Source organism: Tasmannia lanceolata, unplaced genomic scaffold (genome assembly GCF_043159265.1).
Source record: "Tasmannia lanceolata isolate RefF3 unplaced genomic scaffold, GAP_Taslan_0.1 ptg000003l, whole genome shotgun sequence".
NCBI classification, from domain to species: domain Eukaryota; kingdom Viridiplantae; phylum Streptophyta; class Magnoliopsida; order Canellales; family Winteraceae; genus Tasmannia; species Tasmannia lanceolata.
This window is the reverse complement of record NW_027518680.1, coordinates 5,585,053-5,605,901: the sequence shown is the minus strand read 5'-3', so window position 1 is coordinate 5,605,901 and position 20,849 is coordinate 5,585,053. Positions and strand designations below refer to the sequence as shown.

At 37.7% G+C, this 20,849-nt stretch overlaps 1 protein-coding gene across 1 annotated transcript; it reads left to right on the top strand.

Moving 5' to 3' along the window:
- Positions 1-484: 484 nt before the first annotated feature.
- On the top strand, positions 485-20,132 carry LOC143860492 (putative sugar phosphate/phosphate translocator At1g48230). Its single transcript, XM_077371173.1, has 10 exons — positions 485-608; positions 3,699-4,018; positions 5,011-5,118; positions 8,150-8,181; positions 8,258-8,308; positions 9,305-9,366; positions 9,469-9,730; positions 14,646-14,911; positions 15,019-15,116; positions 19,674-20,132. Exons 2-10 carry the CDS (start codon positions 3,932-3,934, stop codon positions 19,860-19,862), a joined length of 1,155 nt encoding a protein of 384 aa, XP_077227288.1. The 5' UTR covers positions 485-608; positions 3,699-3,931; the 3' UTR covers positions 19,863-20,132.
- The last annotated feature ends 717 nt before the right edge of the window (positions 20,133-20,849 follow it).

The window sequence follows — 20,849 nt, the reverse complement described above, 5'->3', positions numbered from 1 at the left end:
GGTCGAAATTTAAAACCATGCTGATGAGTGATGACCTAAACCTTTCATTGGTTGGGCCACACATAAATATGCTATACCCAAAGTCCCTATGCACATCGGAGGGTTAGGATCATCATACGGAGGTGATCTATGGAGTACAGGCTATTTATGCTGTATCCCAACAAATGAAATATGAAGTGGGCCCCACTGTACTTCTCGAATGGACCTGACTTCAGATCCTATGAAGCGGGCCCACTGTAAATATCCTTTATATTCTGCATGGGACCAACATAAAATATCCTACAAGATCGTGGGACCTTAAAATCGATCCTCACCATTGATCCTACTGTCCCGTCTTCGCAGTTGTTCATGGGGGGCCCCGTAAATGTAACCTAAGGCTAGGGCCATTGCTAGGTCCATTTCTAGCATATCTAGGCCCATAGACGGGCCGGGCCTCTGTTTAAAGCCCATTGTGGGCCCCACACCATAACTCCAACTATAAATGCATATTAAGACTGCCGCTTCACGTATCAGGTCTCTGTACTATCTTTTCAAAGAAACAGAAAGAGCTTTTAACACCAAATCGCAAATTTAGAAGCCTAGGTCTCCCTCCCTCTTCACGTTTTCAGGTATTCCTCTCATCTCCTTAACATATCTTTCTCTTTGTACAAAACCTAAGTTTCTCTCAATGTTGTCCCTTCCTTTAATTTGTACGCATTACAATCAGATCGATCTTGAACACGTTTTGATTCTCATTTCTCCGTAATCTGATCTGTTTATTTATTGATTCTACTGCAAATTTCTTTTTATATCTCACATTGTTTGATTTGAATGCTATGATCTGTTCTTGGTTATTTTTTGTTTGATTTGGATGTCATATGATTTGTTCTTGGTTGTTTTCACTGTTTATGGATTGTCTCTGTTGGTTCTTGGATGATCAGAGATTGGTGGATGTTTTTATCAGAACTTTTGCATTCTCATCTGTTTTTTATTAGGGTTTAGATCATCTTGATCTGTTTCTGGCATGGGGTTTGGGAGGTTTTACATGTGTAATCCCTCGAGTGAGTTTTTTTTCTGAAGCATGAAAAAGATTTATTAAAGAAAAACAGAAAATGCAATGGAATAATTACAATAGGGTGCAGATATTGCCCCTCGAGCAATACATCTATACTAATCGTACTCTTAGCAAGTGAGTCTGCCGATTCATCACAACATTTAGGCCCTGTTCGTTCAGATTGTGAGAACTGATGGTGAGGGCCCCAAGTGATTATAAAAAAAAGTGGCCCCAATCGATTATTGGCCAATAATTGGTTGGGGCTCTCACCATCGGTTCTCACAATCTGAAACGAACAGGGCCTTAGGAATAAGTGAGAATGAGGAACCTTTTCCTCTACAAAAGTCAGTGATCACGTCGATTATATGTGTCCAAACTCTTAGGGACCATACCTCATTTTTTTGTCATATCAACTACATTTGAGGAGTCGCTCTCTGCCCAAAGGTCACCATTAAACTTTTCGATGAAAATAGGGAGCCCAATAAGAAGCGACCATAGCTCCTCTTCATTTGACAAAGCCCAATAAGAAGGGACCATAGCTCCGCTTCATTTGAGTTACCCCCAAATTATTTTTGGAAAACATCCCCACTTCTCCATGATTCGGATTTTGCAAAGAGTATCCATCAAAGTTAAGCTCGAGGATGTTAGAAGGTGAGAAAATCCATTTCATTATTTTTACTCTTATGCTTCCACCATTGATAATCTCATCACTGTTCGAAGTATATTTATGTAGGATGGGGTTGATGGAAGACTTAAGGGAGACAAGAATAGGGACTCATGTGGTTATTAATGACTAATTCGATATAATCAAAGGAGATAAATTCGAGGAAACTGAAAACAAAACAGATTTTGATGGTAGGGCCGCAGATTATTAAAATTTAAGACAGTTTTGAAGTGCCAAAATTTTTTGGATAAGATCCAATGGATGGATCGGTTTGAAACAATATGGAATTACTTTCGAGATGAACTAAGATTAAACATGATAAAAATCATGTCAATCTGGCCGTTGGGTCAAAATCTAAGATCAATCAATCAAGAGACCAACAAGATCTTGAAACAATCCCAAATTTGCACAAACTGATTTTCAAGAATGGAGAAGATTTGAAAAGTTTGAGATGCCAGGAATTAGAGAGGATAAAGATGAGAGAAAGTAGAGAAGAAAGAGAAGCTTTAATGGAGAATAGATCCAAGGGTAACTTCATAGACATGATGTAACAGTGATTTATGATCATTTAAAAGCAAACAAGCAAGCAAAAAAAAACCCAGCAGGAACTGCACCAAAGTAAATCTGTGGATATTGTTAAAAGATAAAGCACTACCTGATTGTCATTGCAAGGTGTAATTTTGTTTAAGCTTTATAACTGAAAGAAACATGGGACAAGTAGAACTTTTTGTGCTCCTTGATCCTCACAATCAGGTCACAGGTGGTTCCTCAAGGGAATACCACCTGTGATAGCCCAACGTACCTACACATGTGGAACATAGAATCCAGATCCACCCACTTACCCTAGATTGCTCTTGACTTGGACTTGCTGAATACTAATTTATTTTCCTTTTCGCATGCTGCTTCCACCTCTACTTCTAGCTTTAAATGTGGAGGGCTCAAGCAAAAGCTCTGACACCACTACATGGAAAGATGGGAGAATTCCATCATCTACCTAGTATGTCGTGGATAGTACTGATAATTTTCTGTAAATAATGCCATAAGAAAAACTTAAAAAAAACCAGGTAATGCTTGGAATCAACTCAGTCCAAGCCCAATACAACATGAGCTTTCCTCTTACTAAAACCTATCAGCAAGGATATTGAGACGATTTCAGGTAACCAAGAACCTAGGTATTGAAAGGAGATATCGCTCTTTAGCAGATAGGATCAAATGTTTTCTCCTCCTCAAAGGAGGAGAGGTAAATTGTAGATGTGACCCAAGTGAGAGTAGGATTCCTGCCATTGACCCCCCCCCATTAATTAAAGCTCCATCTACTAGGCAATTTGTCGCATTCATGTGTTTTCACGTGTTTCTAAACTTTCAAACTTAGATTACAGTTTAAGAAATGCCTACATCATTATGCACCAGTTGCATACCAAAATTAATTATAGCCAAAACAATTGATTTCTTGCCCATCTATCTACCTTGGAATGATTGCAAATTTTAGCCTCCTTTGTATCACTCTTTGGACATCTCATTGCTAATGTGTCTTTTCATATTGCGGAAATGATCATAAGGACACAATAGAACTTGTGTTGTATGCGCAAAACCTAGACATGAATTGACAATTTCCAAACTGTTAGTGGCTGTGAAATTCATGTTACATAGTGGCCCGTGAAATTAGAAATAGCCCTTGAAAAAGTTCGATAGGTTCCTATGCATGCTTTATTAAGGTGTGTAATTATTATGCTACGAAACCAAAATGTTGCATTTGTTGTTGGAGTGATATTTTTTCTTTTCTTGACGTTTAATTACTATATTGCCAGGAACTCCTCTTGCTCTTGAGTTAAGGACTTTGTGTTCCTATTATGTTGCGTGGTCCTGAGATTAGCTCACACAATCTTTGCATGTATGCGTGTCATTTTCTGCCTTGAATTGAAAATGAGTTGTTGTGGAAAATTGATCATTATATGCTCTCAATCCTGTCAGTCAAGTTTATTCATTTTCATGATTTTTCAGGTTCGCAGCTTTATGGATATACGGAGGACAATTGACAAATTCATGATTTGATCTGTATATATTTGTCTGCCTTGGACAATATTTATCCTTGAATTGCAAGTATTTGTCGATGAAACAACCTGCATGGAATCCTAGTATTTGCCATATCATATGCCAACAGTCATATTTTTAGATGTCCAGCTAGCTGGAAATTGATAGACAGGACAGGGTCATTTATGAATCTGTAAGCAGACATGACGATCAACAAGCAACTTATCCTGACCTATTTGTACCTATTAATCTACATATTGCTCTCATCGGGGGTTATTTTGTACAACAAGGTGATGCATCTTCAAGTCCTCCTTTCATTTTTGTGTATAGTTACTGCTAGTCTGCTAAGACTTGTAAATTTGGACATTTCAAGTATTTTATTGAGGTATATCAGAAGGTTTTTGCTGCATTTTTTAATGACATTGTTTTTTATTGATTCTTCTATATGAAGTTGGATATTTCCATTGCAATTGTACTTTTTTGACACGATCTAAATGATTTTAGTCTTAAAATAATCACTTAGTAATTGTTTGATGTTTCCATATGAATTTGGCAGTTTGTCTCTTTCTCTTTCATAATATTAGAACTTCATCAAGTACTGCTCCAAATGAGGGAAAACATAAGACCCAACATTTATTGTCTTCTTTTACTTCTTTTGCCTTGTAGAAGTCTTTTAAACCATATTAGCCCAAAACATATATTTTATACAAAATTTAGAAGGATTAGAAGGGAACTTTTACTGAGCTTGGGGTTTTCTAGAACCCTAAACAATGAGGGAAAGAAATTCCAATAAAGTCAATTCTATTTGTTCCTCCACGGTCTGCTTCAAAGGAGCAAAAATCAACACCACTTGAGTGTTGTTTGGTGTTTTCTTGATTACTTTTTGAATGTAAATTTTTGTCTCGAATTGCAAAAAATTACGAATTTTTTTTGTTTGATATTTCATTTTCTCATGAGTAATGTAATGATTATTAAGCACAGTTGAATGGATCTAATTTCACATGCAGCAAAAGTGTATACATTCTGAGGTGGCTAGCAGTTGTTTAGTTTGCATCTTAGAGTGCGAATCCATGCCTTTTTTTTATGCACTAGTTATTGCTTGGCTTTTGTTGGCTTCATTTTTCTGTCAATCTTGTATAAGGTCTTTCTCTTATTATGTAGTAAATATTTTGTATAGGGTTCTGATCTGTGTCTGTGTTTGGGAGTTTAGTTTTATCTACAGAATGCACGTATTTGAGCAAAATTGGTCTTCGAATGATTTGTTTGTCTTTTCTATTTGCAGTGGGTTCTCTCTCCTAAATATTTCAATTTCCCATTTCCCATAACACTTACCATGATCCACATGGGATTTTCTGGTATGGTGGCCTTCATTCTTGTTCGTGTTTTCAAGGTACGCCATATTTTTAACTATTTGGGTGAAGTTTGTTCCAAATATTACTTTGTTTTATATTTCCTTAATTGCTAATTTTTCGATTGCCTTGAAACTATTGTTTGCACGTTTATCCCTTCATATGTGTTTTATATTAGTACTTTTTGGTTCTCTTGCTCAATTGCTAACCCTTCTGAAATCCCAGGTGAGAATGGTGGAACCCAAGGAGGGGGGCTGTTGGGTTTCAAAAACTTTTCCCAAAATAGCGGGGAATTAAAAACAAATGGGAAAACTAACCCTTAAGCACAAAACAAAGTAAAGATCAAATGCACACACTATTAAAGTATAAAAGATAAATAACGCCTTTCTCCAAGAGCTTAAGCTTTTGGAGAAGTTGGTAAGTTAACATGGTATCAGAGCTAAAGGACTCGAGTTCAAACCTTCCGGATATCGAAAATCCACATGCAATGGTCGGCCCAAAGTGGGACCACATGTGCCACGTGTTTGCCAAGTGGGCCACACGTGCGGGGGAGTGTTAAAGTATAAAAGATAAATAACGCCTTTCTCCAAGCTTAAGCTTTTGGAGAAGTTGGTAAGTTAACACACACAAAAGAGATAGAGAGATATAGAAAGAGTGCACCATGATTTTTAAGGGGTTCGGTCTAAGCCGAGGACCTACTCCACTCCAACAAGGCTCTTGATGGCTTCCCTAAATTTGATTCTCTTAACGAAGATGAATCAACCCAATTACAAACTCCGGAGAAAGCTCTGTGTTCCCACACTCGCTCTTGAGATGGCTCCGCGTCTCTTCACACTCGCTCAAATACAATCTTGAACATAGAAAGAAAGAAAAACAAAATCCCTCACAAGGGTTACAATGATTGAAGAAGACATACAAAGTGAAGCCTATGATCCAAACCCTTAATCTAAGATTAAAGAGTCATAAACAAGTTTAAGTCACTCTTAATATGTTCCAAGATAGCTTAGGAGTGTTAGAATTAAGTTTAAGAAGGTTAGAGGCCTTTATGTAGGCAAGGGAGACCAAAACTAGCCGTTATAGGGCTCCCAACGGCTAGTACGGAGGCTACCCGCGGAGTTCCGCGCTAGCCATTAGCCTATTTTTATTTTGGTCCAGAAGCCTCCACGGAGCTCCGCGCAGGAAAAATTGTTTTGCGCAGTGATCTTCCGAAAATCATATCTCTCTCCTTCTTGTCGGATTTCAACGTTCTTATACTCTACAGACATTAGAAGAACGAGATCTATCTGTTGAAAATATTTTGGATTAATTTTCTTAGGATTAAGTTTAATGGTCAACTAAGTATGTTCCAATTTGATACTTACCTTTTGCTTACCCTTTGGGTTTTTTGTCTACTGATTTTATCATACTCTTTTGTATTATTTGGGACCTTATTAGAGACTTATTTATGCCTCAATAAACCTAATTTAAGGATGGATCTTATACATTCTAATATGGACTCAAACACACTTGATCTTCTCTTGAATTTTCCTCTTCAAGTCCACCATGCTCCTTGGATCTCCAATGACCTCCAAATATGGTCCAATTAGAGCTTCTTGGCCTCGATCCAAGCTTCCTTGAATGCACACTAATGAGATCTACAACTAAAGACAATCAAACACATTAGTGACTCAAAAGCACTTGTGTTTGGAATCATCAAAACAAGAAGGAAATGCCAAGGGTGGGAACCATTGGGCTTACACCTTCATATGTGTTTTATATTATTACTTTATGGTTCTCTGGCTCAACTGCTAACTATTTTAATATAATCTATTGTATAAACAAGCATATCCCTGCTATTGTCTTCCTTATAGATAGGTGCATATAAATCCTTTTTTATTTTGGAGTCTTCAATTTTTTCTTAATTATAAGTTGGTTGGATGCCATGTACGTGAAAATTATTTTTAGTTTTTCTACTGCTAAACATGGAAATTGCGACATGGTAAGTTAGTTGTTTGAACTGCTCCTATGTATCTTGAGGTATTGGAAGAGTGTTGTTGTGCTTCCAATTGCCAAATTCTTAATTCAAATGTACTGCTAGCAATTATTTATCACGAGAGGCAAGATTACATCATAAAGGAAATTTGGATGCTACTTGGAATCATAATCTTGGACAATTGCTAAGTTTAAAATTTATAGAGGACTTGGCAAAGGCATAGTGGAAAATTGAGCCACTAAAATTGCTTGGGAACTTCGAAAATAGCTTATTTGGAGAGCATCTTGACATTGCACAATTTCAAAAGTTACCCAAGGTTCTTTGAGAAAGCCATCTTTAGGGCTAAGGGAGCTGTCACAATTTTGGCCCTCTCAAAGATGTTTGTTCCTATTTTTTTTTAAAATTTTAAATGATAAAAATGAGGAGTGCATCATGAGTGCTTGTGCTTCCCAAGGATTTCACCCATTCCAATTCTATTTTCTCCCAAATGCACTTTAATTGCAGAGTTCTATGGTGTCATAGTGCCAAGGTTTTAAATTTTGGCTTCGGGTGCCACAGAAATAGAAACATTTCGGGAAATCCTGTAAAATCACGAAAACACATGAAAACATATGCAAATGACAGAAATCTTAGATGAAACTTCAGGAAATGTTAGAATAGGCACAAATACACACTTAAAAACCATTGCATATGTTAGACAACCATCCATGCTAGTTTAACAACATCAAACACCTAGTTACATGTGCGAAACATCCATTCTAGTTTAACTTCATTGAACACATGGTTACGCACATGTCTGGTAATTCAGAACATACCACATTTCATATGTAATTCATATTACACTGAAAACCTAGTTACATGCTGATGTGGATCGTAGGCGCGTATCACATACCCATTTCAGATGCTTTAGTGTTAATTATTGAATCCCTTTGTCATCTTGTATACAAACTCTGCTAGATCTGTATCGAGCATTCGGCGCCTTCTTTCTGCTTTAGAAATTTATGTCACTTTATACATCGCTCTCCCTATTTAATTTCATATGCACTATTTAAATTTATGGATACACATTGACCTATGTTGTTGATGGTCTGATTATGCAGGTTGTAGCACCTGTCAACATGACATTCAAAATGTACGACTATTAGAACCAGTCTTTTTGTTTTTGCTCATTTTGTTCCCAGCTTGATATACTTCTCTTGGTTTTGTAGATATGCAACATGTGTGATTCCCATAGGTGTTTTCTTTGCATCCAGCCTTTGGTAAGTACCTTGAGAGGCACAAATTGACTTAATGATTAGTTGATTTTCTTGTTCTGTTGTGCTCATGGCATGAATGGGTTGATGCATTTCCTGATAGTGTTCAATACTATATTTGGGTCCATTAGCCTAAACTTTGGCAAAATATACATCCTGCATGATTTATTCATGTCCCTTTCACCCCTCCCCCCTATGGTAGCTCGTAGTAATGTTGACTTTGAAATGAACAGCTTGTGTGTCAATTCTTTTTTCCTTCTATTCATAAATGATAATTCTTTGTTTGTTTCACTGTTTCAAAATTTCCACGCATCATCGTCTAATTGCTTGAGTCGATTTCTTTTTACGTTGTCCGAGTATGCGTTTTGCCATACAAAGTCAATCAAAACTCCTTTGACTTTCCTGAGTTATTAGTTATGAACGCGTAAACCGAGTACTCGGTCACATTGCGTCGAGTCAACTAGGATTTTCCTCGGCCGCTTTTTGATCTGCATCCAGGTGTTGAAATGCTGGTTTGTTTATTTTGTATACGAGATGGATAATGTTTTGGTGCTTTTAACTTGAAGTTGATTGTGGTAGATGAAATTTGATGAATTGTACTCGCTTAATCTTCCATCTTTTGGGGTGATACAAATTCTCAAGCATGCCATAGTTATTAATGGGCGTTCGGCGATTGTTTTCATACTTTTAAATGTATCTGACATCCAACAAGTCTGTTAGATGCCAACGAGTTGCTTAAACATTTCTTGTAGTTTCCGAACACCAGTCATATAGATGTCTCCGCTCCCAAAGTTCTGAAAAACTTCTTCCTTATGTTGATGTTAACTATGTTTTCAACTCTCTGCTTGCGGTATCACTTAATATTTGGAGTTCCAGTGAAATTTATGTTGTGCCTATCATTACTTTGCAATGTTTGTGCCTGAGTCTAATTGTCAAGCATGTCTTGTTGGAGTATCACACGACACTAGCAGTGATGGAAAAGTATTTTTCTTTTGATTACAGGTTTGGTAACACCGCCTATTTGTACATTTCAGTGGCTTTTATCCAGATGCTCAAAGCACTAAGTATGTTGCCATATCTTCTGCCTTCTTTCTCTTCTTAATTTAATGCTTATGCCTTGAAGAACTACTATGGGCTCCTCATTCTCAAAATCTGATTTGTTACAGTGCCGGTGGCAACATTTTTCATGGCTGTTTTATGTGGAACTGACCAATTAAGGTGTGACGTGTTCTTGAACATGGTGCTGATCAGTGTTGGAGTCGTCATTTCCTCATACGGCGAAATTAGTTTTGATGTAGTTGGCACACTTTACCAAGTCGCTGGGATGATTGCAGAAGCTCTTAGGCTGGTTTTAACTCAAGTCCTCCTCCAAAAGAAAGGCTTAACTCTTAATCCTATCACCAGCTTATATTATATTGCTCCCTGCAGGTATTCTATCATGGGGCTTCAAAACATTGTTTTTTTACTTGTTTCTTGTAAACATTGAGAAAATGAGGTCTTATTATGCTCATAGCCTCATAGAGGAATGGGGTGAAAGTTATCTTTTGCTTATTTAACACTCTCTCCAGGAAATGTTACACGAAAATAAACTTCCACAAATGTAGTGAAAAAGCTTCTCAGGATATGAAGACAGATTTTCGGAAAGTGATATTCAGCCAAGTGTTTACTTGGTTTTTTCTTGAAGACAGATTTTATTGTGATTCCCCTAGTGCTTTCTGTAGATATGAGATCTACCCGGCATCCTATTTTGCCGAAGGCTCAAGTAGTTGTGTGATTTGTTCTGTTATACAGTTAGGTCATGTTGTGACTCATTATATCATGCACGGAATTTTTTTTCTCCCCCCTCCCCCCTAAAATTTTCAAATTGATATTTGCCCATCTCGTTCTTCAAATACTCTATATCTAATTCCTAGGTTTTTATTTATTTCCTAGTTTTCTATGGGGCAACTCTCTCTCTCTCTCTCTCTCTCTCTCTCTCTCTCTCTCTCTCTCTCTCCTTATATGTTGTCTACCTTGGTCTCCTTACGATCCCAGTTCTCAACCCTATCACCTCCATTTGACTTCTTTTAGGTCCTTTATCTGCTATGACTCCTACCTAACTGAAGACTGCTATATCTTGTGCATTTGCATGTTAAAATATATAAATGGACTATGCTGCACATGCTTTTCGTAAATGAATTCCTTCTTTGGCATTTTTGAAGTTCAATACCAAGTTTTATAATACAGGCTTTGGACTGCTGTGCTTGGGTTCATGAAGTGATTTTCAGAGACCGCAAGCAATTGCCATATCCAGCATTGGGGCTAAAATTTCGGGGTAAAGTTTAGTTGATCCAACCTATGTTTTGGTCTTTCGAGGGAACAAGTGAGGTGCCATTAAGGTGGTCAAGAATACCTTGTTCATGATCAATGGGCATGCTTGTCCTCTGCAAAGAACAAAGATATCATTGGATTGAGGTAGGAAGGAAAGGATGTGAGTGGACATAGAGAGGAAGAAGATGCCATTAAACGGAAAATAAAGAGTGTGAACAAAGACAAGAAAATAAAGGATAGAAAGGGGGGATCATTTTAAGTGAAAGATGAGAGATAGAGGGAAGAGAGGGGCCTAGGGTTTGGTTGTGATGATTTCTGACCAAGGAGAAAGAGAAAGGGCAAAGGAGAGCAGGTCATAATGTTTGTTTTGTTTGGCTTTTAAGAAAATGAGAATAGGATGTAAAGGGTGCTAAAACGCACCTAACTGAAAGTTGAGATGCTAACATGAGCCTAATATAAGTTGTCCATGCTAATGTTAGCCTCACTTATGCTAAGATGCACCCAACTTAAGTTGGTTGTAAGTTAGGAAAGATAAATTATAGAGGGAAGGAAATTACTCAATTAGAATTAGGGTTTCAAAATCCGGGTTTTGGAGGGTAGATTTTTGAAGGTCGGGTTTTGAAGCTTGAAGTGTGATATTGAAGTTGTACGAAGAATGAGGTGAAGAAAAGAGGAATGAAGAGTAAGGGTTTCAAAAACAGGAGTTTCAAGCCTAGGGTTTGAAAATTATGGTGAAAGCTCCAAAATCGATGCCAATGAGAAAAGAGAAAATATGAGGCTAAAACGAAGAATAAGAAAGAATATACTTGACATGTAAATCAGAAGTTGAATTATGGTTTAAAAGGGAATGCATACTAGGATAGAAGACAAAAGGGGAAAAAGAGAGGCATTTGGGATCAAGGATCAAATTGAATGAGATCACAACAAGATGGAAAAGGGTATCTTTTAAACAGTTCTAATTTATATGGGTTTTCAACTTCCTCTAATACCAAGAAAGAATAGTATGAAGGGTGTTGATATCTCCACACTTGTTACTCAATAGCAGCATGCCTGAACTTGTCCTATTGCGTGCGGCTCTTGACGGGCTGAGGCGGCAATAGCTGGCCAACAATTAGTGTTTAATTATATTTGAAAAAAATAAATAAAAAAAAGGCGTGGGGTTGGGGGGGGGGGGGGGGAGCCCTCACATCTCTGTTTGCCTATCTCATCCTGTCTCTTTCATTTTTTGAAACACACACACACACATCTCTCTCTCTCTCTCTGCACTTCTATAGATCTTCATGCCTTTCTTTTCTATCCTTTCTATGTTTTTTTTGAGGCAAAGGTGTGGAAAAGTAGGAGCAACATGTGATCGGATGTATGGAAAAGCCGCCGCCGATTCCCAATGGATCATATTGAGCTCCAGAACGGGGAATTCATGGAATACAACTTAGATTCCATCTCTGTTTGCCTATCTCATCCTGTCTCTTTCATTTTTTGAAACACACACACATCTCTCTCTCTCTCTCTCTCTGCACTTCTATAGATCTTCATGCTTTTCTTTTCTATCCTTTCTATGTTTTTTTTGAGGCAAAGGTGTGGAAAAGTAGGAGCAACATGTGATCGGATGTATGGAAAAGCCGCCGACGATTCCCAATGGATCATATTGAGCTCCAGAACGGGGAATTCATGGAATACAACTTAGATTAAGCACCTTTCCATTGAGTTTTTACTATAAATTCTCTAACCTTAGGAGCCGCAAGGCAACCTCCAAATAATTTCTAGTAAAATATAGGATCAATGTATCTCCATGTGTAAGAGATTAACCTTAGCAAGCCAAGTAATAAAAAACTCCCAACTTTGATGGATGCTGTTGATGCCCATTCTAATTTTTGGGTACTTCATGTTGCTTTGTTGTTGCTCATCTCGTTTTGGTGGTCATGAACAAAATCTGCCAGGAAATTGTTTAAGCTAAATATCTAGATGTCGTGAGTAACGAAGGTCCAAAGGTGGCATTTCTCCTCTTTCATAATAGGGAGATGATATCACCATGCACATTTACCACTAACCTTCTCACCCTATGTGCTCCCCTCCATCCCCCCCCAAAAAAACAAGGTTTGAAATTTCAGTTTCGGCCTCAGCCAAAAATGAATTTTCGGTTTCAGTGGAAATTTCGGTGTAAAACTTATAGTTTCGACCAAAATTTTTAAATTTCGGTTATAAATTTCGGTCCGGCCGAAATCCGAAATTTCAAACCATGCCCCCCTTCCCCCACCCTATTCACCTGTTTATTTTGCTTTTCCTAAACACACAAAACCTTGAGCTCTGATGGCTTCCAAGAGAGAATAGTCTTGTTTCTTCTCAGTACCTTGCAATGTCCTGTGTCTCACCATCTACTTGACTTCCTAATGAGGGAGAGAGGTGTGCAGGGGGAGGCGCCCTGGCGAAAAATGATAAGACGGAGAAACCAGCAGGGATGCTTCTGGTGAAAGGTGTCGGCAGGGATCGACAACTTTGATTCATGGAGTCACTAGATGATTTGTCTATGGGCCAAGCTTGGATCAATTTCTGGATGCAATTCCTATCAACCTTGCTATGACGATCCTTCACAGGTGGCTTCCCGCGACAGCACCTCACAAATACATGTCAGTTGTCGCTCCCTGCTGCCATTGCGGGTCCCATTGAAGACCTAACAAAATCCTCTTTAATCACCTCCCGGCAATCCTGAAAGAAGTCAAAATTTGTTGTTTCATCTGAGATGTATCATCTCAACCAAGATTTGATGTTTTAATCATGTCTCCAGTCCCTTCTAATTTACCATTGCCGACCCCAACTAGTTTGGGACAAAGGCTTAGTTCGGTTTTCTCTTTCCAATGTGGTGATAGTTTAAGGCTTGCAGCACGTGCAGCTTGTTGCTGTATTTTGAGTAAAAGTCATATATATATATATATATATATATATATATATATATATATATAATGATATTTTCACCCCCTCTGCGGGTACGCATTCGCCCCCCTTTTAACGTGATTTGACGTCAAAAAGCGTTAAAGTTGCCCACTCTTCATGTTATAAGGGGGCGAATGCGTACTGCAGACTGCAGAGTGGGTGAAAATATCATCTCCCATATATATATATATATATATATATATATATATATATATAGAGAGAGAGAGAGAGAGAGAGAGAGAGAGAGAGAGAGAGAGAGAGAGAGAGAGAGAATGGTTTCTACACACATGTGTAGAGAAGTTATCTACACACTAGTTTAAAATACAGTGGAGGCCCACATTGTTTGGGTGATCCAAACCATTCATTTGATTGGCCCTCACATAGATAGGGTGTCCACAAAAAATCAGCTCCATAGGATCATCCTAACCCTTCGAACCGTGGAGGCAAAAAATGGACAGATTTGTGAAGGTTTATACAAGTCCATTTTACCTCCACAAATCGTAGGGTTGGGATGATCCTATGGAGCTGATTTTTTATGGACACCCTATCTATGTGAGGGCCAATCAAATGAATGGTTTGGATCACCCAAACAATATGCCCTCCACTGTATTTTAAGCTAGTGTGTAGATAACTTATCTACACGTGTGTAGAAACCGTTTTCTCATATATATATAATCTGATCACGGAATTTACATGGAAATCAATGATCTGATGTCTCTTTCTTCAGCAATATGATATTAATTAATTCTCACTTGAAAATCTGGAATATTGAGAACCCCATACCTCACCCACAATTTTGGAACATCGATATACTAAAGTTTGGAACCTCTACATGTTTTATTTCTTCTGCTGGAACCAATATGTGTATCCTTCTTCCCTAAAATACTAATCTTTTCTGACTGCCCTTAGCATAAAAAAGTACAGTATCTGTCCTACCATGAAAATGTGTTTTGCTGTTCCCCTGCATAAAACCGTAGGGTATCTGTCTTACCATGAAAATGTCCTTTGTTGTTCCCTTTTATTAGCCCATTCTATTGTCCATTCTGGCTCATTTAATTTAGGTATTCATTTGAGAGACTCACTTTTTGTATTTTGTCATGTGCAGTTTCTTGTTCTTGTTTGTACCTTGGTATTTACTGGAAAAGCCTGGAATGGAGTTTTCACAGATTCAGTTCAATTTCTGGATATTTTTGTCGAACGCTCTTTCTGCTTTCGCCTTGAACACTTCTATATTCTTAGTAATCGGTAGAACTGGAGCTGTCACCGTCAGGGTTGCTGGTGTTCTGAAAGATTGGATATTAATTGCCCTTTCCACAATTATATTTCCTGAATCAACAATAACTGGGCCGAATATTATTGGCTATGCAATCGGTACTGCTCTTTGCATTTGAGTGTGTACCAGTACTTGACATAACATGTTTTTACCTTCCTAAAGAGTTAAGGTTGTCCATCTAAGGAAAGAATACTTTTTTTTGCAGCTCTATGTGGTGTTGTTATGTACAACTACTTGAAGGTCAACGATGTCAGTGCATCAACCCAACTTCCTGTAGAAGCTAAAACAGAAAGAGTAGCAAAGGTTTGATCCTCTAAATTATTTTTATGCATTATGTTAGATTATTTTTCTTCTTTTTTCTTGAGGTTCATTTATTTCTTTTTAAGGTCACGACTTATTATAAACTTTATCTACTTCGGTTCTGATTCATTTATTCAATGCTTAAGTGTAGATTACACCTGTAGGCTGTAGCATTTAATTTTTTGCCCTTGTGCAGATTTATATGTTTGTCACTTAACAGGAAATCACATTATTACTCTTGTGCGGATTAATAGAATTTTAATACCATAACAGTTGTTTCCCAATAGTCAATATTTGCATTGCTATCATATACTCATATATGTAATAATCTGTTTGGAGTAAACTAACCTGATCAAAGCATTGTGACTTCATCAATTCTGTATTGATACAATCCTAGTGTAATTGTTCATGCATGTTCTATACCATATATCTCTTGGGCTTTTGGACTGTTAAAAAAGCCAGGAATTAGGTGCAAGTGGGTCAGAATCCAGAAAATATTATCCAAATAATAGAGTAAAGAGAGTAAATTGATCTTACTAGAATGAGTAGTGTCAAAATCCATTATATAAAGGTCCCAATTTAAATTGAAGACCCTTGTAAATTGGAAAACGTTAAATGATTATGAAAGATTAATAGTAAATACCTCTAATTAAAGAATAGCCTGTCTTTTTAAAGTAACTATTGTGTTATAGGAGTAAATACTTAGGCTCGTAAGCTTATAAAAATGAAATAAGAGAAACCTCCTTGGTTGGCCATGGTTCCATGCACACATGACAAGATGTCTCGTGCATCTCTTTTTGCCCTCATTTATTGTAGTGTACACAGCGATATGCCCAATAGGCTAGAGTGTTTCGAGTGATACACTGCAAATTCTAATGCACTGCTCTACTGTATTGCCCCATACTCACATCTTGTACTTTCCGATGCTTTAACAACATACTTTACCTCAATCTGCACATGACAAGATGTCTCATGCACATGACAAGAAGACACCACTTATTCCTCAATCTGCACATGACAAGATGTCTCGTGCATCTCTTTTCGCCCTCATGTATTGTAGTGTACTCGTCGATATGCCCAATAGGCTAGAGTGTTTCGAGTGATACTGTAACGACCCGATTTCCGACGAGTCGCTACGAGCAAAAGAAAGCAAAAATCATGTAACTATTTTTTTTTTTATACAAGCATCAACCACGATAGAATCTTATTACAACTGAAAGATGTCTTATCATAACAAAGTATTGATAGACATGGTAAATGACGCAAGGCGTCAAAATGTAAAAACTCAGGAACAAACTCTCTGATCACACAGTCCCTTATCCCATGGTTCCTTCATTTGCAAATGCTCCGCCATCTAATGCCTCAACCCCTGTGGTGGAGGAATCAACGTCAGAGCAGGGTCATCCAGAGACCGAGCAAAGTAAAAGAGACAATAATAACAGTGCATACAATATAATCCACATCCTCAATAATGTCTAGAAACAATATAATAAAGATTACAATGCCCATGGCAATATAAATAAAAGGAATGACAATAATTTCAATGTATGCTATGCATGCAATAATTATGAGACAGCACATTCCCCAGGTACATCCGGCTTTTCCCCCATTTATTTTTCTGTCAGTTCTTTTCTGACTTTTTCATTTTATTTTATTTTTTTTCTGCCGGTGTCCTTGCCGCACGGCTACCCACTACCCCTGTCTGAAGGTAGTGACGTTATGGACTTGGATTACGGTCTCGCATTTGCCGAGCCGGGGATACTATCCCTCGGGGATACTTTCCCTTTTTGGTTGGTTTGCCAACGAAAGGCAGTACACGCTTCTCGCGTTGGCCTTTGGACCTTAGGTCCCAGGATGATTCCACCACACCCTTAAGTTCCCCTTCACTTTCCCCATGTATGCAACATGTATGCAATTACTTACCTTTGCCTTTCTTCCTGCATTCATTTCAATTCATTTGATTCCAGGCAAGCGAGTATAAATTCACTAAGCAGGTATTTATCAGGCAATTTATAAGCAGAGCTACATTGCATAGACAATTATATTGAATACCATTACAAGACAAGGTCTAGCTGTCACCTGCCTTTTTAATTTCTGAGTGAAGATAGTAACCGAAAAGTCCCAACAAGAATAGGAATGATTAACCTGTAAATAATTCTAAGTTTTATCAAATTCATGTCCTTTCTGTCCAGTATGCACTATTTATGTGGGCCCCGCATATTACTATGCATGTGGGCCTCGCATGTTACTATTCATGTGGGCCCCGCATGTTACTATTCATGTGGGCCCCGTATGTTACTATTCATGTGGGCCCCGCATGTTACTATTCATGTGGGCCCCGCATGTTACTACTTCATGTGGGCCCGCATATTACTATTCATGTGGGCCTCCATTCTTTGGCTACTATGCTCAGCAGTTCGCCTTTTTTCGCCTTTCTTTCCTTACAGTTTACTTTACGGTTACTATGCGAGCATTTCACCGTTCAAATATGATGATAAAGTTTGCATAATCGATAGCGAGTTATCGCCTCATATGCAAGCTTTATCCATAGGTGGTAGAACCAACCATATCACCGATATTTCACTGTTTAAATAAATAACTATTGACCTTCGCCTTTCTTTCTTTACAGTTTACTTTACGGTTACTATGCGAGCATTTCACCGTTCAAATATGATGATAAAGTTTGCATAATCGATAGCGAGTTATCGCCTCATATGCACGCTTTATCCATAGGTGGTAGAACCAACCATATCACCGATATTTCACTGTGTAAATAAATAACTATTGACAGACTTACCTTCTCCTCTCTCAGATTTCCTTTTCCTTCTCCTCTCTCAGATTTTCTTTTCCTTCTTCTCTCTGATTTCCTTTTCCTTCTTCTCTCTCAGATTTCCTTTTTCTTTTTCTTCTTCTCTTCCTCTCTCTTTCTCTTTTTTTTTTTTTTTCCTCGTCTGCGAGCCTCTATTTATAGCCTTAACCTGAATTATTATATTATTATTTTATTTATTATTTTATTTGCATGAATAGTAACTTGAATTATTATATTATTAGTTTATTTGCTTGAATAGTAACTTGAATTATTGTGTGGGACTTACTTGTTGTGGGACCTACTGTTGGTAGGACCCGCTTGTGTGGGACCCGCTTGTGTGGGACCTACTTGTGTGGGGCCCGCTGATGTGGGACCTGCGGGTGTGGGGCCCGCTGATGTGGGACCTACTGATGGTGGGACCCGTTTGTAAATAGTACTCGGTGGGTCCTACTGTGAATAATACTTTTAAATAGTGTATCTCAATAGTGAACTTGCATAGTATTTCTGCATAGTAATCTCGCATAGTGACTATTGTGAATAGTGACTATTGGAAATTTTTAACATATATATATATCTATTCCGTTTTTGTTGACATCTGGGGCGGTGGCTTAGTGGTAGGAAGCCGTTCAATCTTAGCTTAGACTTGGGTTCGAATCGTGTACGCCCCATTATGCCAGATGTCCTCATGCCCGATTAACTTGGGGAAAATGAGTAATGGCCGATGATTACCCACCTATGAGGCCATTTTTATATTTATATATATATATATATATATATATATATATATATATATATATATATATATCTATTTTACCGGTTCTTACAGATACACTGCAAATTCCAATGCATTATTCTACTCTATTGCCCCATACCCACATCTTGTACTTTCCGATGATTTAACAACATTCCTTTTTTTTTTTTTTCGAACAGTTGCACAGGACCATCCATGTCAAAGTAGTTGGGGATGCTGATTTTGTCATCTTGACTTTGTTTTTCTCCATTCCCTTAAGCTTGAATATCTGATGACGGCTGCCTTAAAAGTGTCAGCAAAGGAAGAACCATAACTGGTGGTGTAATGCCACTGATTTTGTTCTATTATTCTTTTGTCGACCATTAGACAGAGATTAGAATTAATAAACAAGACAGATACATTACTAATATACACGTGACTAGTATCATGACAATTTAGCCTTGATAGTCAAAGAAAGATCTTGGAGCTTTTTTGCTTCATCTTACAAACGTTTCATGTTTAGAGTTATCATTAACTTGACAGGGTTTCAGGAAACATTTAAAAGCTTTATCCAGCTGTGACCATAATTTACAGATCATAAGGTATTTTTCTTGTCAGAAGGTTTATATCCTTAAAACTCTGAAGTTGACTTGATTCCCGTGTTACCAGGTCAATCAAAACACATTCGACTTGTCCCCCCAAGTCAATACAAGACTTGCTATGTCAATCATTGAATCATCCGAGTCAGTCAGTTTTTCGTTTGGGCAGTTTTCAATTCAATATGAGTTTTTAGGTGTAGTTATGAATAACAAAATCATTCTAACTCCATCCAGTTTTCTTGAGCACTTCCCAATTATGCAGTCATCATATTGTCATTTTTACCAACTAGGTGCTTGTTCTGTCTTCCTTTTCTTCCCCAGCAGATATTTTATTAGCTCTATATAGACTATATTGACATTTTTGCATTTGTGATCCCAAATTCATGGGTCCTGAGGTTTGTTTTTCTTGTTTAAAAATACAGGATTGGAATTTAAACAAGAGAATATCACATTTGTTCCGCAGCAACAGTGGCGGTGGTGGAGGCAACAGCATTGTTAGGAATGATTCTTCTGTATATGATCCTGATGTGGATGAAGAAGAGCCTTTTGTTACTGCCTCCTCGAGATTTTCTCCCATCGGCCGAGGCCACTTAAGTAGCCGCGATGAATGAGTCTTCCTCCACTTCTCCAATACAAACTTATTTCTCCATGCAAGCTACCCAATACAAGTGTATTTTTCCTTTTCAGCATGTATTCTTCCGGCTTTATTGTTTGTCAAGATAAGAGAAAATAGAAGTAGCCCAAAGCTTGAATTCAGATGTAGCCATTCTTTTTAAAGAAAAATAGTCATTTTTTGCCAAGGGTTGTGTGCAATGTGCTCACATTTGACATATTAAAAACTATCTGACAAAATTCAATAGCAGAGAAGAACAGTTCCTTTCTTTTTTTGTCTTTCTTGGTTCTTTAGTTTTGGCTGTTATGTGTTAAATAGGTTGTCTGATTCTTATTTCTTCTCAATAATTTGAAGCAAGCGAAGTAATCTTCCCTTTTATTTTAGGCTTCGACATGGCCCATTTTACAGCCTAATAAGGCCTTGTTTGGATTACAGGAAAAACATTTCTTCTGGAAAATTTATTCCTAGGATTTTCTTTTTCACGAAATAAGAAATTTTGCCATTCAAAGAAGATAACTGGAACCAGTTTTCTGAACAAGTTTGGAAAGGAAAAATATTTGTAAAATTTATTACCTCTTTCTTTTTACTTACAATGAAGTTAACTTGAAATGGTCCTATTCCGTTTTTACTGAAGAGGAACCTTAAATTTACGATAATATCCCTTTGAATTAACCCTAGTCATATCATTTATCTCTAAATTGTAAAATGAAAAAAAAATTCTAAGAAATTTTTTTCCATCAGAAATGATTTTCTTGCAATCCAAACAGGGCCAAAAAGAAAAAGAAGAATATGCTCCACCATGGATAAGCAATACCTTCACATAGATTATTGGATGTGGACTGGTGGGCACTAGTCTTAGGATTGGGTTGGGTATGACCGTATGATCTAGCCATGGTGGGGCCCAAAGATGAATCGTTGATTTCGATTGACGGTGACTTAGTAAATCAACATCTCGATCACTATCCACGTGTCCGTGGCCCAGTGT